This window comes from Bos taurus, chromosome 15, assembly GCF_002263795.3.
Source record: "Bos taurus isolate L1 Dominette 01449 registration number 42190680 breed Hereford chromosome 15, ARS-UCD2.0, whole genome shotgun sequence".
Classification (NCBI taxonomy): Eukaryota; Metazoa; Chordata; class Mammalia; order Artiodactyla; family Bovidae; genus Bos; species Bos taurus.
In genome coordinates, this window is record NC_037342.1 from 45,045,063 (window position 1) to 45,063,699 (window position 18,637).

Here is an 18,637-nt window from a genome sequence, read left to right on the forward strand (position 1 = left end):
TGGGTGATTGAAAAACTTAAAAGGAAAAAACTTTAAGTCTTGCCAGAGAAAATACAGAATATCTTGACCTTGGGTAGGAATAGATAATTGTAGGCAGGACTTCCCTGGTGGCTCAGACGGTTAAGCATCTGTCTACAATGTGGGAGACCCAGGTTCGATCCTTGGGTAGGGAAGTTCCCTGGAGAAGGAAATGGCAATCCACTCCAGTACTATTGCCTGGAAAATCTCATGGACAGAGGTGCCTGGTAGGCTACAGTCCATGGGGTTGCAAAGAGTCGGACACGACTGAGTGATCTTCACCGTAATCACTGTGGGCAGGAATCCCTCAGAAGAAATGGAATAGCCATCATGGTCAACAGAAGAGTCCGAAATGCAGTACTTAGATGCAATCTCAAAAGCGACAGAATGATCTCTGTTCATTTCCAAGGCAAACCATTCAGTATCATGGTAATCCAAGCCTATGCCCCAACCAGTAACGTTGAAGAAGCTGAAATTGAACAGTTGAACGGTTCTAGGAATAAATAAGTCACAAAAAGCACTAACCATAAAGGGAAAAAGATTGAAGATTGATACATTTGACCACATTATGAGGACAAACTTCTATCCAAAGAGGGAGGGAGAAAGAAAAAACACTACCGAAGAAAAGAAGGAAGAGTAGTTGCCAACTAGGAGGAAACATTTGTAACTGATATAATTGGCAAAGAAGCAATCTCTAAAATATATATGACTCCTAAAAATCGGTGAGAAAAAGACAACTCAATACAAAGATGCGCAAAAGTCATAAGCAAGCACTTTTTTTTTTTCCAAAGAAACTCCATGAGAAAAACGTAGGATGTTCAACCTCCTTAGTAATTAGGTAATAAAATTAGTTCACAAGCCATCATGTTACAATTAATAAGTTGTCAGAAAAGTGTCTGACAGTGATATCCTGGCACCTGCAGGTGGTGGGGTGGGGGGCTTCCATTATGCATGTGCCTGTGGTGCTGTGTGGGGCTGGGAGTGGAGTCCATTTCTTGGCTTCTCTGTCTTACTCAGGCCGGGAGGCAGGGATTCACCCTTGCCACTGGCGATGGGAGAATTGATGGGGGAGGGGATCACCAAAGTTCTGAAATTTGCTGTGAAGTCCCCCCAAAGCTATCTACACCTGCCATTCTGCACCCTCTTTGGGCTTGTGTTGGGTACCTATCATCTCTCCCAACAGAGAATGAATGAATGCTTTGTTCTCTTTAACTCAATCACCACCCGCCCCGTCCAAACACCTGGTCAAGGACTAGGCTCAGAGTAGGAGCTCATTATGGATGTCTGCTGTATATATTTCTGTGCTTTCTGAATTGGAGTGGATTCCCATTTCTTTGACCAGCAGAGCCTTCCTCCAGCCTTGCCACAGGTGTAAACAAGCAAGTAGAGGAAGTTCTCCACCAGAGCTGCTCAGCGTGTCCGGCGAGAGGACCAGGATACAGACGCAGCCACGTAATAAACAAGGGATGTTAAACGAGAAGCGAGGCAGCCCCCAGATCCCAGCGCGGGGCCTCAGCTCCGCCCTGGAAGCCCCTGGATTGGGGTCCTGGGGACAGGGCTGGAGCAGATCCGGAATCCCGTGAGAAAGAAGCTTCGGAACCCTGGCCCTCACGGTGGGGACGACGGAGGGGCCCACCGCCCGTCCCGGGTGCCCGTTTCCAGGCCTAGCTTCTGTTGGAGTCCTCCCGGCCTCCCAGACAGCGCCCCTTCGACATGTTCAGCGGCTGGTTCCGGGTGGGTTCCCAGTAGCCGGGGGCCTGGCAGGAAGCGGCCAGAGAAGCCAGGGCGGGAGCCGGGCAGAGTCCCCGGGACCCCCGCAGGCCTTGAGGAGCCCGGGGACGGTGTTATCCCGGCCGGCCTGGGAGGGGCCGGCACTGGGCGGGCGGAGCCTGAGAAGGCCCAGTGTGGGGCGGGGATCTCCCAGCCTGAGAAGAGGGCCGGGAGGACCTTTCCCAAATCCACCCGCCGGCGGGCCTCTCGCTGGAGGGGTGGCAGGGTGGGGGGCGGATGCAGGAGCCCCGCGGAGTCCCTGGCAGGTGAGTGCCAAGGCCTCACTGGCCTGCCTCGAAGGGTGTGGGTGTATCCTGGGTGCTAAGGTAATGGAGTATCCCAAATCAGCTGTTACAGAATTCAGTTGGGGCCCTCGCTTGGTGGCAGGGAGAGTGCCTTTTCCACTCGGGTTTGCGTAGGAGAGTATAAGGCACAAGCTTGATTCAGTGGCCAAAGAATGGAGAAGAGGGAACTAAGTTCACAGATCAACTCCTTGCCCACCTGGCAGTAGGTATTTAGAGTAACAAGGATAAAATGCATTAGTCTATGGGGAAGGGGCAGGGCTTTTTATGAGGGAGTGGGGTGCTACCCCCTTTTTATCCATTTTTGGTCCTAATGTCTGGTCCTGGCTACTAATGCTGTGCTGTGCTTAGTCGCTCAGTCATGTCCTACTCTTTGTGACCCCATGGACTATAGTCCACTAGGCTCCTCTGTCCATGGGGATTCTCCAGGCAAGAATACTGGAGTGGGTTGCCATGCCCTCCTCCAGGGGAACTTCCCAACCCAGGAATCAAACCCAGTCTCCCGCATTGCAGGCAGATTCTTTACTCTCTGAGCCACCAGGGAAGCCCAAGCATACTGGAGTGGGTAGCCTATCCCCCCTTCTCCAGGGGATCTTCCTGACCCAGGAATCAAACAGTGATCTCTGCACTGCAGGTGGATTCTTTACCAGCTGAGCTACCAGGGAAGCCCAGCTACTAATAGGTGTGTCATTTAATATGCTCATATAGTAAAATGAGGACTCAGGGTCTGCTGGAGTTCAGATTCATTGCCATTGTGGTCTCAACTGGTTCCATCTGTTTTTTTCTTTTTTCCTTTTGTGTGTGCGTATAACTTCCTTTATCTCTGAACTCTTCAACTTAAAGATTTATGTCCACTCCTGCTAAGGGTGGGTGGGGTGGGAGTTGGCAGGTTGTGAGCAAGGACACTCTTGCTAAGGGTAGGAGTTGGTGGATTCTGAGCAAAGACCTGGAGCAGCTCTGGCACCAGGGGTACTCACCCCACCCCTACCTCTGCCTTAGCCAGACCTGGAAGGAGGGAGTAGGGGAGGGGAGCCCTATACCTCTTAGATGTCAACAACTAATCCCCCCTCTTTAGCTCTGTCCCTGAGGATTGAGGCTTTCATTCCAAATTGCGTATTAGAAGCACCCCCTCCACCTCAAGGGAGAGACTTCCAGGGCTTGCACCCTAGACTGCAGCCAAAATCGAGACAGATGGGCTTGAAAGGCCTGGTGACATTAGCACTTCTGGGCCATCTGGCTGGGAGTTTAGAACCTCCCAGCTAGTCTGATCTGCAGCTGGCCTCTTCCCACACTCCAGGTCCACCCGAGGCTCAGCCTGCCTTCCATTCTGGTACCTTTACCTCTGCCTAGCTTCTTTCAGGCACAGTCCAGCTTCACACGTGTCTTTGGTGTGGAGAGGATTCCGCCGTGCCTGAGGGCTGTCCTGCCTAGGGCAGGCAGGACCTGAGGGGCCTGCTCACACTGTGTCCAGGAGGACCCGTCCCTGCTCTTCGCTGTCACTGTTATTGGGATCACCGTGCTCCTGTTTGCCCGGAAGAGCAAGAACGTGATGAAGAGTCGTCACATCACCTTACAGAACTCTGATACCAAGTACCCGCTGCCTTTGATTGAGAAAGAGGTGATGGGGCAGCCCTCCCCTGTCTGCTGTCAGGGATGGGGGTGGGGTGATGCGAGAGGAAGACAAGGTGTAGGGCATGCGGTGGCTGGGGAGGCCAGGGCAGTGGGGTGGGCCCTCGTGGCCTCTGGTTTGCTCCCCAGAGCACACACGTCTGTGTATGCGTGTGGAGAGCTCCTTTCCCAGGCATCTGAGCTGCCCAGCAAGACTTCCAGAAAGCTGACAGAGCCTGTCTCTACTTTATCAGCAAATCAGCCACAACACTCGGAGGTTCCGCTTTGGACTGCCCTCCCTGGACCATGCCTTAGGGCTTCCTGTAGGTGAGTGGGCTTTTGTCACCACCGGGAGCACTCTGCTCCCATCAGAAACTTGGCTGAGGTGCAGAGGTTACCCTGCTACCTTGCTTGAGCCACATAAGCTCTGAGAGGTGGGGAGATGGGCTTGGGGACGGTCCATTCCCTCTCTCATTGTTCCATTTGGGCTGACACAAAACTGATACTGTAATAAGCATTGAAAAGAAGCACCTCTAGAGTCAGAATGTCTAAGATCCCATTGTCAGCTCCTTGCTGTGCAACTCTAGGCAAGTCCCTCACCTCTCTGAGCCTCTGTCTATAATATGGGGTTTCCCAGGCCTGTCTGCTACTGGTGGTATTGTGAGAAGGGACGGATGGATGTGAAATTCAAACTGTAAAGTGCTGTGCACTTGGGAGGGATGGGAGGAATTGATGTTCCCCTATGTAGGGAGAAAGGCCCTGAATGTTTGGAGAGGCAGGAGGAACTGGTGTCCTCCCCCCAGCCCACTACATGGATTCTCAGCGGGGGCTTCAGACCCATGCACACAGAGATACCCGTTGTGGGTACAAGCCTCAACAGTCCTAGAGTTCCGAGTTAATGCCATTTCTAATCTGTACCACCAGGCTTCCCAGGTGGCACAGCGGTAAAGAAGTCACCTGCCAATGCAGGAGATGCAGGTTTGATCCCTGGGTCAGGAAGATCCCTTGGAGTAGGAAATGGCAACCCACTCCAGTATTCTTGCCTGGAAAATTCCATGGACAGAGGAGCTTGGCGGGCTACAGTCCATAGGGTCACACAGAATCGGACATGACCGAGCAACTGAGCACAGCAACGCCAATCTGTACCACCACCAGATGGCTGAGTCAGTCTTAGTCTCTGCTAGGCCCAGAGCCTGAAACTTTGTACAGACTGCTAGTGCTGTTTGCCTTCCTGGTGGGGTCCTCATCCAGAGCCTGCTTGTCCTGTGTGCAGGGGACAGACGTTGACGTCATCTCTTCAAGTGAGGAAACGACCCACCAGGCAGCCAGCCTGGCCCCTGAGCCTCCTTGCTGCTTCCTCTCTTCTTCAGCCCTAAGAGCTGAGTGTCAGCTTGCTTTCCAGCCCGCTGCCTGGCCTCTGAGGCCAGTCCTATTGGCAAGAAAACTAAAGAATGAAAACCTTTGAGAAGTAGAATTTCTTAGAAACTGCCATGACCCACTCTCCTCAGTCCTGGTGTGGGCAGGGCACAGTTAGTGGGAAAAGTAGTTTAGAGGCTTCTGGGAGAGTCGGCTATGAAGACTCAGAGTGCTCATGCGTCCCAGCTCTGCTGAAATGAAGCTGGTCAGAGATGGGGGCTCGGGACCAGTTGTGCGGACCCATTTTCTCTGAGGTTGCCACCACGCCAGGCCCAGGTTGTCTGCATCTGAAAGAGCCTTTCTGAGGTTTCCAGCATCAAATGAGCTCTCAGCAGGAAGCTGCTGCAGGTGTTTATTCCTGGGTATCCCTGGTGTCCAACCAGGCCATAGCCAGAGACATTGAGCCTGTCCTTTTTAAAATTTTATTGAAGTAAAGTTGATTTACAATGTTCTGTTAATTTCAAAGTGACACAGTTTTATATCTTCTTCTTCATATTCTTTCGCATGATGGTTTATCACAGGATATTAAGTATAGTTGGCTGTGCTATACAGTTAAGACCTTGTTGTCTATCCATCCTAAGCCTGTTCTTTCTTAACTCATAGTCAGGCTTCAGAGCCCCTCAAAGACTTTGGTTTATGCCCCCTCCATCCTTTTCCTCCTTCCCTTCTCCTCCTTCTCCCTGGATCTCTGCTTCTGTCTGCATATGCTCTCTGTCCTGTGCACACACAGCTTCTCCCTCAGATACTCTGGCACAGAACTTCCTCTTGCCATCTCTTAATTGCAGCTTTTGACCTCACCACTATTGCCTTAGTCACTTAAGTCTCCCAGGTTGGATCCAACAGAAACCTGAGTGGCCCAGCTCATCATGTGATGTTGGATCCATAGGACTCTGGCCACCGTGGTCCGCTCATGTCTACCCTTGAGAGGCAGAATTACATGGTTCAAAACTTCACTCTGCCCTTCAGCAGAGCCATGGGCCAGGGAGACACAGTGCTTCTGCTGGAACTCATGGTCTATGGATATGTAAATCCTGAGGCTGCACATACCTGTGAGCCCAGGCCTGCTCCATCCCAGGCAGCAGGATACAGATGAGGGGGCTGTGATTCATTCATAGACCCCAGTGATAAAGGAAGCAATGACTTATTAAGGCAGCATGTTTTGCTTTAAAAAGGAAATACTTTTCTGTAATTCTTAATACTCAGCCTCCAACTTTAGTTAGCTCTTCCTGCTCCACAGAGTACTTGGACACAGTAAGCACACAACAGTAGGTTTCTAGTCAGTGAAACTCACAACTGCACTATGACGGAGTCAGGGCAGATGTATGGGGTGAAGTGACTTGTTCAGGGTTGCACATGTGATAAGGGCAGGCCTAGGATCCAGGCATCCAGGACTTGGACTCCACTCCTTCTTGGTCCTCCTCCCATGCGCCCTGCCACAATATGCACCCCCTCACCCCTCGAAGCTCAACTCTTTAGAGCAGGAGTCCCCAGCCATGATCAGGTACTGGTCCGTGGCCTGTTAGGACCCGGGCTGCACAGCAGGAGGTGAGCGGTAGGCCAGTGAGTGGCGCTTTATCTATATTTACAGCTGCTCCCCATCGCTCACACTATTGCCTGAGCTCCGCCTCCTGTCAGATCAGCAGCAGCATTGGATTCCCATAGGAGCCCAAATCCTAGCCCTAAAGTCACAGTGGAACATCCTGAGATTGCCATGAAATGGAAATAAAGTGCAGAATAAACGTAATGTCCTCGAATCCTCCCCAGACCACTCTCCTGCCCTGGTCTGTGGAAAATTTGTCTTCCACGAAACCGGTCCCTGGTCCCTGGGGCCGCTGCTTTAGAGAAACCCTTGGTCCTGTTTAGGCTGGCCCTGCTCAGTCTTAACATTTGGTGTCTTTTCTGTAGGTAACTATGTTCATCTCTTGGCCGAAATTGACGGTGTTCTGGTGGTCAGGGCTTACACGCCTGTGTCCAGTGATGACGACCTAGGCTTTGTGGACTTAATCATCAAGGTAAAGGATGCCTGCCACGCCCAGCTGCCTCACTGTCACAAGCCTGTTCAGGGTAGTGGGTGGAGAAGGGGTGCATGCCCTGGATAGGGCTTCCTGGCAGTGTCATTTAACAGTGAAGCTGTTTCCTAGTGAAGTCTTCAGGGGTTGCTCAGAGCAACCGTGAGCACAGTGGATTTGCTCTTCACAGTTTCTGGTAGCAAATATATTCCTGAGTTGTATGTGGCTGCAGTCTCGGGTCTAAAGGTGTGAAAACTGTGCTGCTTTATTTTTCAGATCTACTTCAAAAATGTACATCCTAATTACCCAGAAGGGGGGAAGATGACTCAGTACTTGGAGAACATGAAAATTGGGGACACCATCCTTTTTCAAGGGCCATCTGGGTGCCTGTTCTATCATGGGTCAGGTACTGGGAGCTTCACACTAGGCCTCCAGCTGGGAGGAATATCCCCACTCTTGTTGCATCATTCTAGAAAACTCCTAAGATTTGAGTCACATGCTCTTGTCCTTGAAGTCATACATTCATTCACATACCCACTTTATGAGAGTTCATGAAGGTAAGGCGGTGATTTGGTATTTCCTCATCACTGTATCTCCAGCACAATGCCTGATACACAAAAGGCACTTGGCTAGTGCTGAAAAAATGGATAAAGGGTTGATGGATGGAAGGAATGCACACTCATCCATTTACTCACACACTCATCACTTACTCATTCACTAGCACGGGTGAGAGTGCTCTGTGAGGCTCCATGTTAACTTCAGCGTGCCTTCCTCCTTCCTCAGGAGAAAAGATACAGTTATTCCCCAAGAATGCCCCCGCTCTATTCCCGCTTTGGGCCCTGGTGGGCCAGGGCTGGCTGAGGAGGCCCAAGATGATGTTTGTGCAAGTTGTAGACATGAGAAGTACCCTCTTGTGATTTCAGGGAAGTTTGTATTCAAGCCATACAAAACGAGTGAGCCCGAAACTAAACTGGTGCATCACCTGGGAATGATTGCTGGGGGCACAGGTAAGAGGGAGCTGGGGGCTTCATCCAGGGTGAACCCTGAGACCTCTCTCACTTTGGAGTCATGGTCCTGGAAGAGGCGATGGAAGAGATTCTTTCCCTGGCTGTTTGAAATGGGGATACAAAGTCAATGACAGTTCTTGACTCTGACCCTGGATGCCCTGCTCCCCTTAACCAACATGGGGGCTACAGCAGGGGCCCCTGGAGCTTCTAAGGTGAGTTTGGGGGGCAGGCTGGGCTGGCCCACACGTGGGCTCCCAAGGGCTCCTGGATCCTATTCAAGCCCAATGCTCCCTATCCCTTGAAAATGAATGCCTGAAAGAGGAGAACAATCATGTAATGTGAACTACTACGCGCCAGGCACCATAATGGGCATTTTAAAAAAACTACCACATTTACTTGTCATTGGTTCTCTTTTACAAACGAAGACACTAAAAAGCTCAGTGAGGGAGCTGGACGGAACATGCAGTCCAGTTTCAAAGCCGATGCTGCCATGTGAAAATGAGAAGGGCTTTTGATGGACTATTGCATTAGAAGAGAAAACCAAGATGAAGGGTAGTTCTGCACTTTGAGTTTTGGGCACAGAAGTGAGAAAAGTAATGGAGATCAAGGCAACCTGTGAAGCTGCTGCAGAGCAGAGACTATGGGCATCAGGGGGAGGGGAAGCCAGCCTGCCTGCTCTCTGTGTTCCAGGGATCACGCCTATGCTGCAGCTCATCCGCTGCATCGCCAGGAAGCCCAGTGACAAGACCGTGATGTCCCTCATCTTCGCCAACCAGGTCAGTTCTGCTAAATCAGCCCTGAGCAGGGAAATAATGTCCCACTGTTGTGGCCCTTCCCTGCTCACCGAGCTCATGCTGATCTGTGCCTGTGGCTGTGGAAGGGCTTACTGGGCTCAAGGAGGGCTGCTGGCAGCCAGAGAAACTGAGTCTAGGCACTAAGCTTTCCTTCTTTAATACATAGTTCTGTGCTTTTCCCCAATATAAAATCATAGATGCCTTTAGTGGAAATTTCGGGAAATACAGAAGCATATAAATAATTTACTTCATTTTCTTGTCTTTGTCCTATACGTGCTGTATAGTCACAATTAGTTTTTCATTTTTTTCCACTCAACATTACCTCACAGGCATTTTCTTCTCAGTCTATATCAAGTTGTACCATCATTTACTAAATCTCCTTTTCCAGGCTATTCTCAGTTTTCATGGTTATACATGATACAGTGATGAATAACTGTGCCTAAGCTTGATCACAGTTGGATTATTTTCTTAAACAGAATCCTAGACGTGAGATTGTTAGGACAATGATTGTGACAAGTTTTAAGGTCCAGGACTCGTGTGCAGCAAATCTCTGAGCCTGCAACAGATCTTCTGGCTTTGCTCACTTTCCCTAGTGGGGGCTACAGCCTCTGTCTTCCTCTGCAGTAGCTCTCCAGTGCTGTACATTACATATAGTGTCCTATATCACTGCCTTAGCCCCTTGCATTCCCTGCAGGAAATCCTGGGTCATTGGAGTTTGCCTTGCCTGGCACTCAGGGTGGATGCAGGAGCTGGGCCGGGATGCCCAGTGCTCAGACACAGCCTTCCAGGTGGAGGGCAGTCACCCACCGCTTCCCTCCACCAGAGGGTGTTTGTGGTGCCGGAGCCTCAGCAGAACTTGTTGCCCCAGAGTCTGCAGGTAGCACTTGAGCTAGAACTGGAGGACTGGCACAGGAGTGTGCGGACCCACGTGCTTAGTGTGGGGGACAAGTAGGATGCCCTGGAGGAGCTCGGCTCATGCTGCTTTTTTTTATTTTTCCAAGACAGAGGAGGATATCTTGATGAGAAACGAGCTGGAAGAAATTGCCAGAACTCATCCAACGCAGTTCAACCTGTGGTACACGCTGGACAGGCCTCCTGTTGGTATGGCCCCTTTGTCCCCACCAGGGGTCAGCTCCAACCTTAGACCCAGCCAGGAGCCAGTCCCTGGGGTGGTTGATTGGTTGTGAGCTTGGTGGCTGAAACCTTGGGCTATGTCCCTACTGGGAATTTGAGGGACAGACGATTTGGGCTGACTTGTTTGTAAGGGCAAGGAGAGAGTAGGTGTCTGCATCTCAGCGGCACTCCACACACTGCCCTGTGACAGAGGGATCCCTGGGTCACATTGAACACCCACTCCACACAGCATCCCATAGAGTCATCACTCACTGCATCCAGTATGGCCACTTAGCCCTTCACCTGGCACCGTTCACCTCACCTAGGACAGCAGTCCTCGCAAGTTGAACGACAGACAGTGGCCGCAGCCCCAGCCAGCACCCAGCCGCCGCAGTGCACACCGCACCCCACAGAGCCCTCACACTGCTGGCAGGTGCCTCTCCCACACAGCGCTGTTATGCCTGTCTTGTCATAGAGCCCTCTGGCCAGCAGAGGGCGCCACCCAACTGCGCCGGCTCCCAACCACCACCGCGTCCTCTGCCGGGCACAGTTCCCGCTCTCTGCCTGGATTCACACTACACATGGGTGCATCTGTCTCACTGCACTGTTCACCCTGTCAGTGCTTACAGCCGGCAGACACCAGCCAAGGACTCAGAATCCCAGCAGTGAGCCTGGGATCTGGGGTAAATACTTACGAGGGCTGCCTGGACCCACCCACATCCTCCACTCTCTCAAGTTTCTGCAGAAACCAGTAGGACAGATGTCTAAGCTTTGGCCAACAAAGCTCCCAGGCTTAAGGGAGGGAGGGTAGGAGGCCTGGGGTCAAGGATGCAAACTGGCTCCTCCAACAGTTTTTTTATGCTTAACCTCAGACTGGAAGTACAGCTCAGGCTTCATTACCAAGGACATGATCAAGGAGCACCTCCCTCCTCCTGGAAAGTCCACGCTCATCCTGGTGTGTGGCCCACTGCCCCTGATCCAGACAGCTGCGCACCCTAACCTGAAGAAACTGGGTTATACCAAGGACATGATTTTCACCTACTAAAGCCTCTCTTGCTCTTTCCAAATTTGCCCGGTCCTGTTCATAGTTCACAGTGAGCTCAGCTTCACCACGTTAAACTGGGAAGTATCCAAAGACCCTTGTCATGTACCCTCGGGTACGCTGGCACTCCTCTTTTGGTGTGGTTCGAGAGGCAGGAGATAAAGGGGCTTCTGGGGCCTCCTTGCCTGGTGAGGTTTGAAGGCACTCCCTTTCAGTGTCTTTTCCCATAGTTTAGTGAGATAAAATTCAGTGCAAGGCAGATAGCCCATTAGTGTGGGTCTGAGGGTGACCCGCTGGACAGGTAGAAGGCCTTGGCTTGCTCCACATCTGAACTGGCATCTTGTGCCTTGGGAGGTCAGAACTGTCAAAAATGCTGGGGCAGAACTCCAGCAGAATCCAAGCGGGGTCACGTCAACTTGTGATCATTTCTCTTGACCCCCTTTTTTCTACAGTGCAGTTTTTAAGGTCAGACCTATTAGAGTGCTCAGGCGCCCTCCACATGCACTCTTTCCTCTCTTGTAGGAGACCCTTGAAATGTGAACAGTGTTTAAAATACACATCAGGGCAATAGTCAAGGTGGGCCCCGGGAATACTAGATTGCTTGTACTCGGCACAACAAATGGAGGTAAGAGGTGCGTCTTTGTTAGCGTCCTCTAAATGCCAAGTCCTATTCTGGAGTGCGGTGGGTTAGGGGTGGTTATTACAAATACCTGTGTATTAACTTTGTATCCTGCAACTTTACTGAATTCACTGATGACCTCCAGTAACTTTCTGGTCCTGCCTTTAGTATTTTCTATATATAGTCATCTGCAACAGTGACAGTTTTAATTCTTTTTCAATTTGGATTCATTTCCTTTTTCTTTGATTGCTGCAGCTGGGACTTCCAAAACAGTTGGATAAAAAAAGTGAGAATGGACAACTTTGTTTTGTTCCTGATCTTTGAGGGAATGCTGTCAGCTTTTCACTGTTGAGTATGATGTTAGCTATACCTAGCCATGAAAAGCTATGTATAGCCTTTATTATATTGATGTATATTCCTTTTATGCCCACTTTCTGGAGAATTTTTATCAAATGGATGTTCAATTTTATAAAAATCTTTTTGTGCATCTGTTGAGATGATCCTGTGGGTTTTATTCTTCAGTTTATGAATATGGTGTATCACACTGATTGATTTGTAGATATTGAAAAAAAATCTCTGCAGCCCTTGGATATTCCCACTTCATCATGGTGTACAATCCTTTTAACGTACTGTTATGAGTAGGTTTGCTAGTATTTTGCTGAGGACTTTTGCATCTATGCTCATCAGTGATAAGTGTTTTTAATTTTCTTTTTTATTATAATTTTGTCTGATTTTCATTATCAGGATAACGGTTGCCTCATATAATGAGTTTGGATGTGTTTCTTTCCCTCCAGTTTTTTGGAATAGTTTCAGAAGGGTGTTATCTCTTCTCTAATGTTTGATAGAATTCATGTGTAACTTTTGTTTGTTGGGGGAGAGTTAAAGTTACTAATTCAAATTTCAGTACTGGTAATTGGTCTGTTCATATCTTCTTTCTTCCTGGTTCAGTCTCGAGAGATCAGACCTCTCTAACTTTGTTCATTCCTTCCAGATTGTCCACTTTGTTGGTGCATAGCTGCTTGAAATAGCCTCTTGTAATCCTTCGCATTTCTGTGGTGTCAGTTGTAACTTTCATTTCTGACTTCACTGGTTTAGGCCTCTCTTTTTTTTTCTTGATGAATCTTGGTAAAGGTTTAGCAATTTTTGTGTATCTTTTCAAAGAACCAGCTTTTAGTTTCATTGATATTTTCTATTTTTTTGTAGTCTCTATTTCATTTGTTCCTGCTCTCATCTTTATGCTCTTTCCTTCTGCTAACTTTGTGTTTTGTTCCTTCTTCTTTCGTTAGCTGCTTTAGGTGTAAGGTTGTTTGAGAACTTTTGTTTGCTGCGTAAGCCTGTATCACTATAAACTTCCCTCTTAAAACTGCGTTTGCTGCATCTCGGGGTTTTGGAACATTGTGTTTTCATATTTGTCTCTAGGTATCTACTTCCTCTTTGATTTCTTCAGTGATTCATTGGTTGTCTCTTTTAACAGTCTTTAAGTCTATTTCGTCTCTAAGTATTGCTACTCCAGCTTTCTTTTGATTTCCATTTGCATGGTATGTCTTTTCTCCTCCTCTCGCTTTCAGTCTATAAGTGTCCCTAGATTTGAAAGGAACCTCTTGTAGGCAGCAAATACATGGATCATTTTTTTGTGTCCATTCAGCCAGTCTGTGTCTTTTCTTTAGACCATTTACACTTAATTATCAATATATATTTTCTTACTGCCATTGTGTTGTTTTGGATTTGTTTTTGAAGGTCTTTTTCCCCCCTTTTGTTTTCTTGTGACTTGATGACTATCTTAAGTGTTACGTTTGGAGTCCTTTGTATTTATATTATAGATTTTTGGTTTGCAGTTACCTTGAAGTTTTTGTACAGCAGTCTGTATGTATATATGATTAAGTTGTTGATCTCTTTCAACTGCATTTTAAATACCCTGCATTTGTACTTTCCCCACCCTCACAATTACTCTTTTTGACATTTTACATCTAGTTGTTTGGTATATCCCTTAATTGCTCATTGTGGATAGCGATGACTTTACTACTTCTGTTTTTATCTTCCCTACTAGCTTTGCGGGAGGCTGATTTCATACCTTTGCTGTATGTTTGCCTTTACTGGTGAGTTTTTCATTCCATAATTTTCTTATTTACACTGGCAGCCTTTTCTTTTTCCACTAGACACGTTCCTTTAACATTTGTTGTAAAGCTAGTTTGGTGATGAATTCTTTTAGCTTTCGCTTGTCTTTAAAGTTTTTGACTTCTCCTTCAAATCTGAATGACAGCCTTGGTGGGTAGAGTATTCTTGGTTGCATTTTCCCTTTCACACTTTAAATATATCATGCCACTCCCTTCTGACCTGCAGAGTTCCTGCTGAAAAATTAGCTAGTAGTTTTATGGGCGTTCCCTTTAATGTTATTTGCTGCTTTTAGTATTCTCTCTTTAGCTTTAATTTTTGTCATTTTGATTACAGTGTGACTTGCTATGTTTCTCTTTGGGGCTCTCTGCATTTCCTGGACTTGAGTGACTATTTCTTTTCCCAGGTTAGGGAGGTTTTCAGCTATTATCTCTTCAAATATTTTCTCGAGCCCTTTCTCTCTTCTCTTTTTGGGACCCCAGTAATGCAAATATTAGTGTGCTTGATGTTGTCCCAGAGTTCTCTTAAACTCACCTCATTTCTTTTCATTCTTTTCAGCAGTGGTGGTTTCCTCTGCCACCTCATTCTATCTGAATTACTATTTGTATGTAAGCGGTAGGTTAGTTACATTTCTTGACCTTGGAGAAGTGGCCTTGTGTAGGCAGCATCCTAGCAGTGTATTCCTCTCCTTACCCAAGCTCTATGTTCTAGGGCTCCCCCAAGAGGGCAGCATGGGTCTTTATGTTGTGGTGCATTGGGCTTGGATGCCCTCCTGGTCTGGTTGGGTGTGGCTTAACCCAAGGAGGCCCCAGGGCTAGTGCTGGCTCACTGGTGGGCAGAATCAGGGTCACAAAGAGCCTGGGGCTGTTGCCCACCTGGTGACAGATGAAACCAGTTCCTGGGGTTAGGGCCAGACTACTAGCAGGCAGAGCTAGTTCCTGAAGTCTGACTGTAAGGCCAAGGACCCTAGAGCTTGAGATCATTGGTTCCTCACACAGTTGGGCATGGGACCTGGGGTGTCCTGAAAGGTTGTGTTGGTCTATTAGTGTTCAGGGCCCACCTGGTCCCAGGGTATAGTCTGGCCTGCATTGGGGAATTGTACTTTTCTTGCTTTACAAGCCAGGTCTTAGCCCTCTGGTGAGTTGGGCTGTGTTGAAGGATAAACCCAGAGGCAGTTGTGGGCTCTTTAGTCTTTAGATAGCCTGTTTGCTGATGGGTAAGGCTGTGTCCCCACCCAGTTCTTTGGCCTGAGGTGGCCCAGTAATGTTGCCTGTAGGCCACTGGGCAGGGTGTGGTCCTTGAGCTACTATGCCAAGCTGTCAGCTGCCACCGTCAACCATGTTCAAGCTCCCTAATGCTCCCGGGTATGGCTGCCACTCGTGTCTCTGTCCCCAGCATGAGCCACACCCGCTCCCTTCCTCTCCAGGAGACTCTCCAAGACCAGCAGGTAGGTCTGGCCCAGGCTCTTAACAAACTACTTCCTTTGCCCTGTGTACATGGAGTTTTGTATGTGCCTTTAAGAATGGAGTCTCTGTTTGCCCCAGGCTTGTGGGGGGGGCTTCTGCAGTTAAGCCCCACTGGCTTCAGAAATAGCTGCTCTGAAGAGATTTGACCAGAGCCCTGGGCTTGGGGGCCTGACGTGGGGCTCAGAACTCTTGCTCTTGTGGGAGAATCCAACATAATTATTCCCTAGTCTGTGGGTCACCCACCCCGGGGAGGTGGTATGGGATTTGATTGTACTGCAAGTCCATCCTTCCTACCTGTTTTGTCATGGTTCCTTCTTTATGTTAACTGTAGAAAGTCTCTACGGTCTTTTTTTTAAATCGATGGCTGTTCTGCAGATAGATGTGATTTTGGTGTGCTCGTGAAAGCAGGTGAGTTCTGGGTCTTGTTACTCTGCCATCTTGGCTGCGCTCCCCTCTGCTGAGCCATAAATCCCATGCGGATTTTGTTCTCCAAGGTTACAGACGTGGCAACTTAGACATGAAGCTGTTGTCCCTAGGTCATTCAGCCAGTAGGTGGCAGAGCTGGGCTTCAAACTTAAGTTTAACTCCAAGTTGTTCACTTTTTGCAAAAACTGGCATAGTAGTAACATTGTTTGAACTTGATGTCACTGGATTTCTTATGCACGTGTATATGTGGGTAGCAGGGCAGAGTGAAGGGATACAGGAGAGAGAGAGAGGAAGACAGCTCAAGAGAATTCTCTGAAGTACAGTGGTGCAGTATTCATAGGTGGCGTAACACAGGTCAGTCTCTCAGAGGGCCAGTGGGGGCTGGGGGAGATGGTGGCAGCTTAGCTTTCATCCATCCACCTGTTGAACTCATCCTCAGTGAGGTCCCTACTCAGAGAAAGACACAGTGCTGGGCACTGCACGATGAGTAAGGTAGGTCCTCCCTTCAGACGTTTCTTTTAAACACAAATTACCATGCCTGTCCCCTGCTTTAAGCCTCTCATTGCTTTCAGTACTCCCTCCCTGGACACCGTGTGTCTCCAAGGTCAATTCCAGGAGGCTGGCTTACAAAGCCTTTCTTGATCTGGGCTCCAGCTGACCTCACCAGATCCTTCCTTCCTTCCTTGGGCCTCCTTCTCTGGCCCAGTGGTCATCAACTAGAAGGGAGCTATTGGCATCTAGAGGGAGAGACCAAGGATGCTGCTAAACATCCTAGAGCACACGGGATGGCCCCAGCACAGTGACTTGCCAGACCGCGGTGCAGGGGTCAAGAAGCTCTGCTCTTGTCATACCAACTTCAGGTACCTCTTTGGGCGTGCTGGGATGGTTCGGGTCCATCCGCCTGGAGTGCCTTTCCCCTCTGGCATACTTGGCCCTGACTCATCTTTCAAAAATTCAAGGATCACCTCTTCCTTGGAGCCTTTTCAGTCCCCCTCCCCAGTGCTCCGTTAAAAATGACAATTTGCTGTTTGGGGCTGTAGACACTTCTATTGGAGCCTCTGTAACGCTCAGCACACGCTCTTGTCTGAAACAGACCTGTACTCCCACACTGGACCATCCACACCCTCAGGCAAAGACCTTGGCATTCACCCCTGTATCCCCAGTGCTCCTTGGCCCAGAATGGAAGGTATTTAACCTGCACATGTGAGGGAATGAGACGATGCGGAAGGCTCTTACTCTTGTCTGCAGGGGCCTGTCCGTAGCAGATGCTCAGTGAGCTTGTGCTGCGCACGGGTGCAGAAAGGTGCCACACCACTTCAAGGAGAGCCAGGAGGTGCTCAGGTCAGACAGCACCATGGCGTGCGGACCTCCAACCCTCAGTGAAAGCCTCCTGAGAGAGGCTGGGCTGATCTGAACCTCGGCAGACAGGATTCAGCCTCGTGACAGGGCGGAGGAGAAAAATACATTTCGGAGAGGGAACAGTAGGAGCCATGGCTAGAGCATGGGTTCATGAATGCTGATGATTCAGAGGGGTCTTGGGTGCTAAGGCTTTTGAATGCTAATCTGTGGTGGTTGCAGAACTGAGTTCTTGGCAGGATGAAAACAGTACCTGCAGGGATGGTGCAGAGAACACCCGGAGGGGACCAAGTGGGAGACCCCCTGCCGAGGAAGTTAGAGAGATGAGGCCAGAGCTAGAGCCGCCACAGGGAGGAGTTAGGGCCATTGCTCAGGGGTGGGGGTGGTGGGGGGAGAAGGCTGGTTGGGAGGGTGAGGTGTGGCTGCTGAGCAGGCGCCTCTCCCTGAGGTAGGACATACTTGAGATGTCTTGCAGTGGAAAGGGCCTTCCACTCGAGGGAGCTGTTTGATCAGATAAATTGCTTCTTAGGCTGACGAGGGAAGGGAAGTAGAGATGTCTGCTCAGGTGCTGGGAGGCCCCGCAGCCCTGAGAACCTGAGACACCACTGCAGAAAAGGGCAGCCTTGTCAAGGAAGTCCATTCCTCCTTCCTTGCTGTCAGTCACTCCCGCCAGATTCCTGGGAACGGAAATGCACTACAAGCTTTCATACGGAAGCATCCCAGGAGGGGGCTTCCTACCCCTTCCGTCAGCTCAGAACATTCCATATTTTTTTTTCCAGCAAAGCTTTTGTGACTCATAGCCCTTCCCCTTTGGTGTAAGAGCCCCCGGCTGTCGCTAGGGATGGCGTGAGTCGTTGAGTGTGCGTGGGCATCTCACTGCCCTCCCTGCAAAAGCGCTCTACAGTGCACTTACAAAAATACAAAAGCTGTGGTGGAGAGCACAGCACAGCTGGAAACCTGTGGGCCACCTCGTGGACATCTGTTCCACAGCCTCGCGTTGTCCTGTCAGCACCCACGTCAGAGACGCCCTGGGGCCCAGTCTGGGCTCTGTGGGTGGCTGTGGGCCAGCTTCCCATCGAAGCGGACTTGGGACCCACACACGTGCCTCTCTGGGCTGCCAGCCAGCCATGAAGAGAGTCATCTCCAGTCCTCAGATCTGGGAGTGGCCAGGCAGGAGTCGGTCAGCAGCTGGTCCTGGCTCAGCATCGTCTGAAAGGACACGGCCGAAGACCCCGCTCAACAGCGTTCAACAGGTCAAGGCTGCCCTGCGGCTGCTCCATGGGGAGCAGCAGGGCCTGAGTTGGCCCTGACACCAGCGCCCTGTAAGTTCATGGTGTCCCAGGGACACCAACACTATCAACAATAGATTGCTCCTACCTTTAAAGGTGCCAGTTCATGGCCACCAAAGGTCTGTGAGAAGGACAAGGCTGGGTGGGTTCATTTCAGTGTGCGAGCCAGGAAAAAACAAACTGACAAAAGTGATCCTGTTTGGACTCAGGGAGAGCCCCCCCGACCCCCAGTCTTGTCTTGGGTTCGGCCTTTATAATCTGCTCAGTAAACCAGCAAAGGCCTCAGCGAG

The 18,637-nt window shown here is 49.7% G+C and overlaps 2 protein-coding genes across 17 annotated transcripts in view; one reads left to right on the top strand and one right to left on the bottom strand.

The window, feature by feature from the left end:
- Positions 1-1,395: 1,395 nt before the first annotated feature.
- On the top strand, positions 1,396-12,185 carry CYB5R2 (cytochrome b5 reductase 2). Of its 4 annotated transcripts, none has more exons than XM_010812555.4 (10): positions 1,396-1,752; positions 3,562-3,708; positions 3,953-4,025; positions 7,020-7,126; positions 7,400-7,529; positions 8,047-8,130; positions 8,821-8,906; positions 9,926-10,025; positions 10,910-10,992; positions 11,602-12,185. In XM_010812555.4, exons 1-10 carry the CDS (start codon positions 1,732-1,734, stop codon positions 11,617-11,619), a joined length of 849 nt encoding a protein of 282 aa, XP_010810857.1. In that variant the 5' UTR covers positions 1,396-1,731; the 3' UTR covers positions 11,620-12,185. The 4 variants fall into 4 exon arrangements, 3 of the variants coding, with proteins under 3 accessions (XP_010810857.1, XP_005216170.1, XP_002693169.2); XR_009490668.1 differs by having other exon boundaries at positions 1,398-1,752; positions 10,910-11,704; positions 11,954-12,185; XM_005216113.5 differs by having other exon boundaries at positions 1,398-1,752; positions 10,910-12,185.
- Positions 5,523-18,637, bottom strand: part of PPFIBP2 (PPFIA binding protein 2) — a 166,731-nt gene continuing 153,616 nt past the window's right edge. For all 13 annotated transcript variants that reach the window (XM_024975813.2, XM_024975822.2, XM_024975820.2 and 10 more), the window contains one exon: positions 5,523-18,267. In XM_024975813.2, the coding sequence (XP_024831581.1) occupies positions 18,196-18,267 (72 nt within the window). In that variant the 3' untranslated portion in view covers positions 5,523-18,195. The remainder of the gene's footprint in view (positions 18,268-18,637) is intronic.

Bases quoted from the DNA above. Each gene is read 5' to 3' on its own strand.
- CYB5R2 (XM_005216113.5), top strand. From the start codon at position 1,732: ATGTTCAGCGGCTGGTTCCGG. The intron at 7,530-8,046 runs GTACTGGGAGCT...TTGTGATTTCAG, and splicing joins CCTGTTCTATCATGGGTCAG to GGAAGTTTGTATTCAAGCCA. The intron at 10,026-10,909 runs GTATGGCCCCTT...GCTTAACCTCAG, and splicing joins GCTGGACAGGCCTCCTGTTG to ACTGGAAGTACAGCTCAGGC.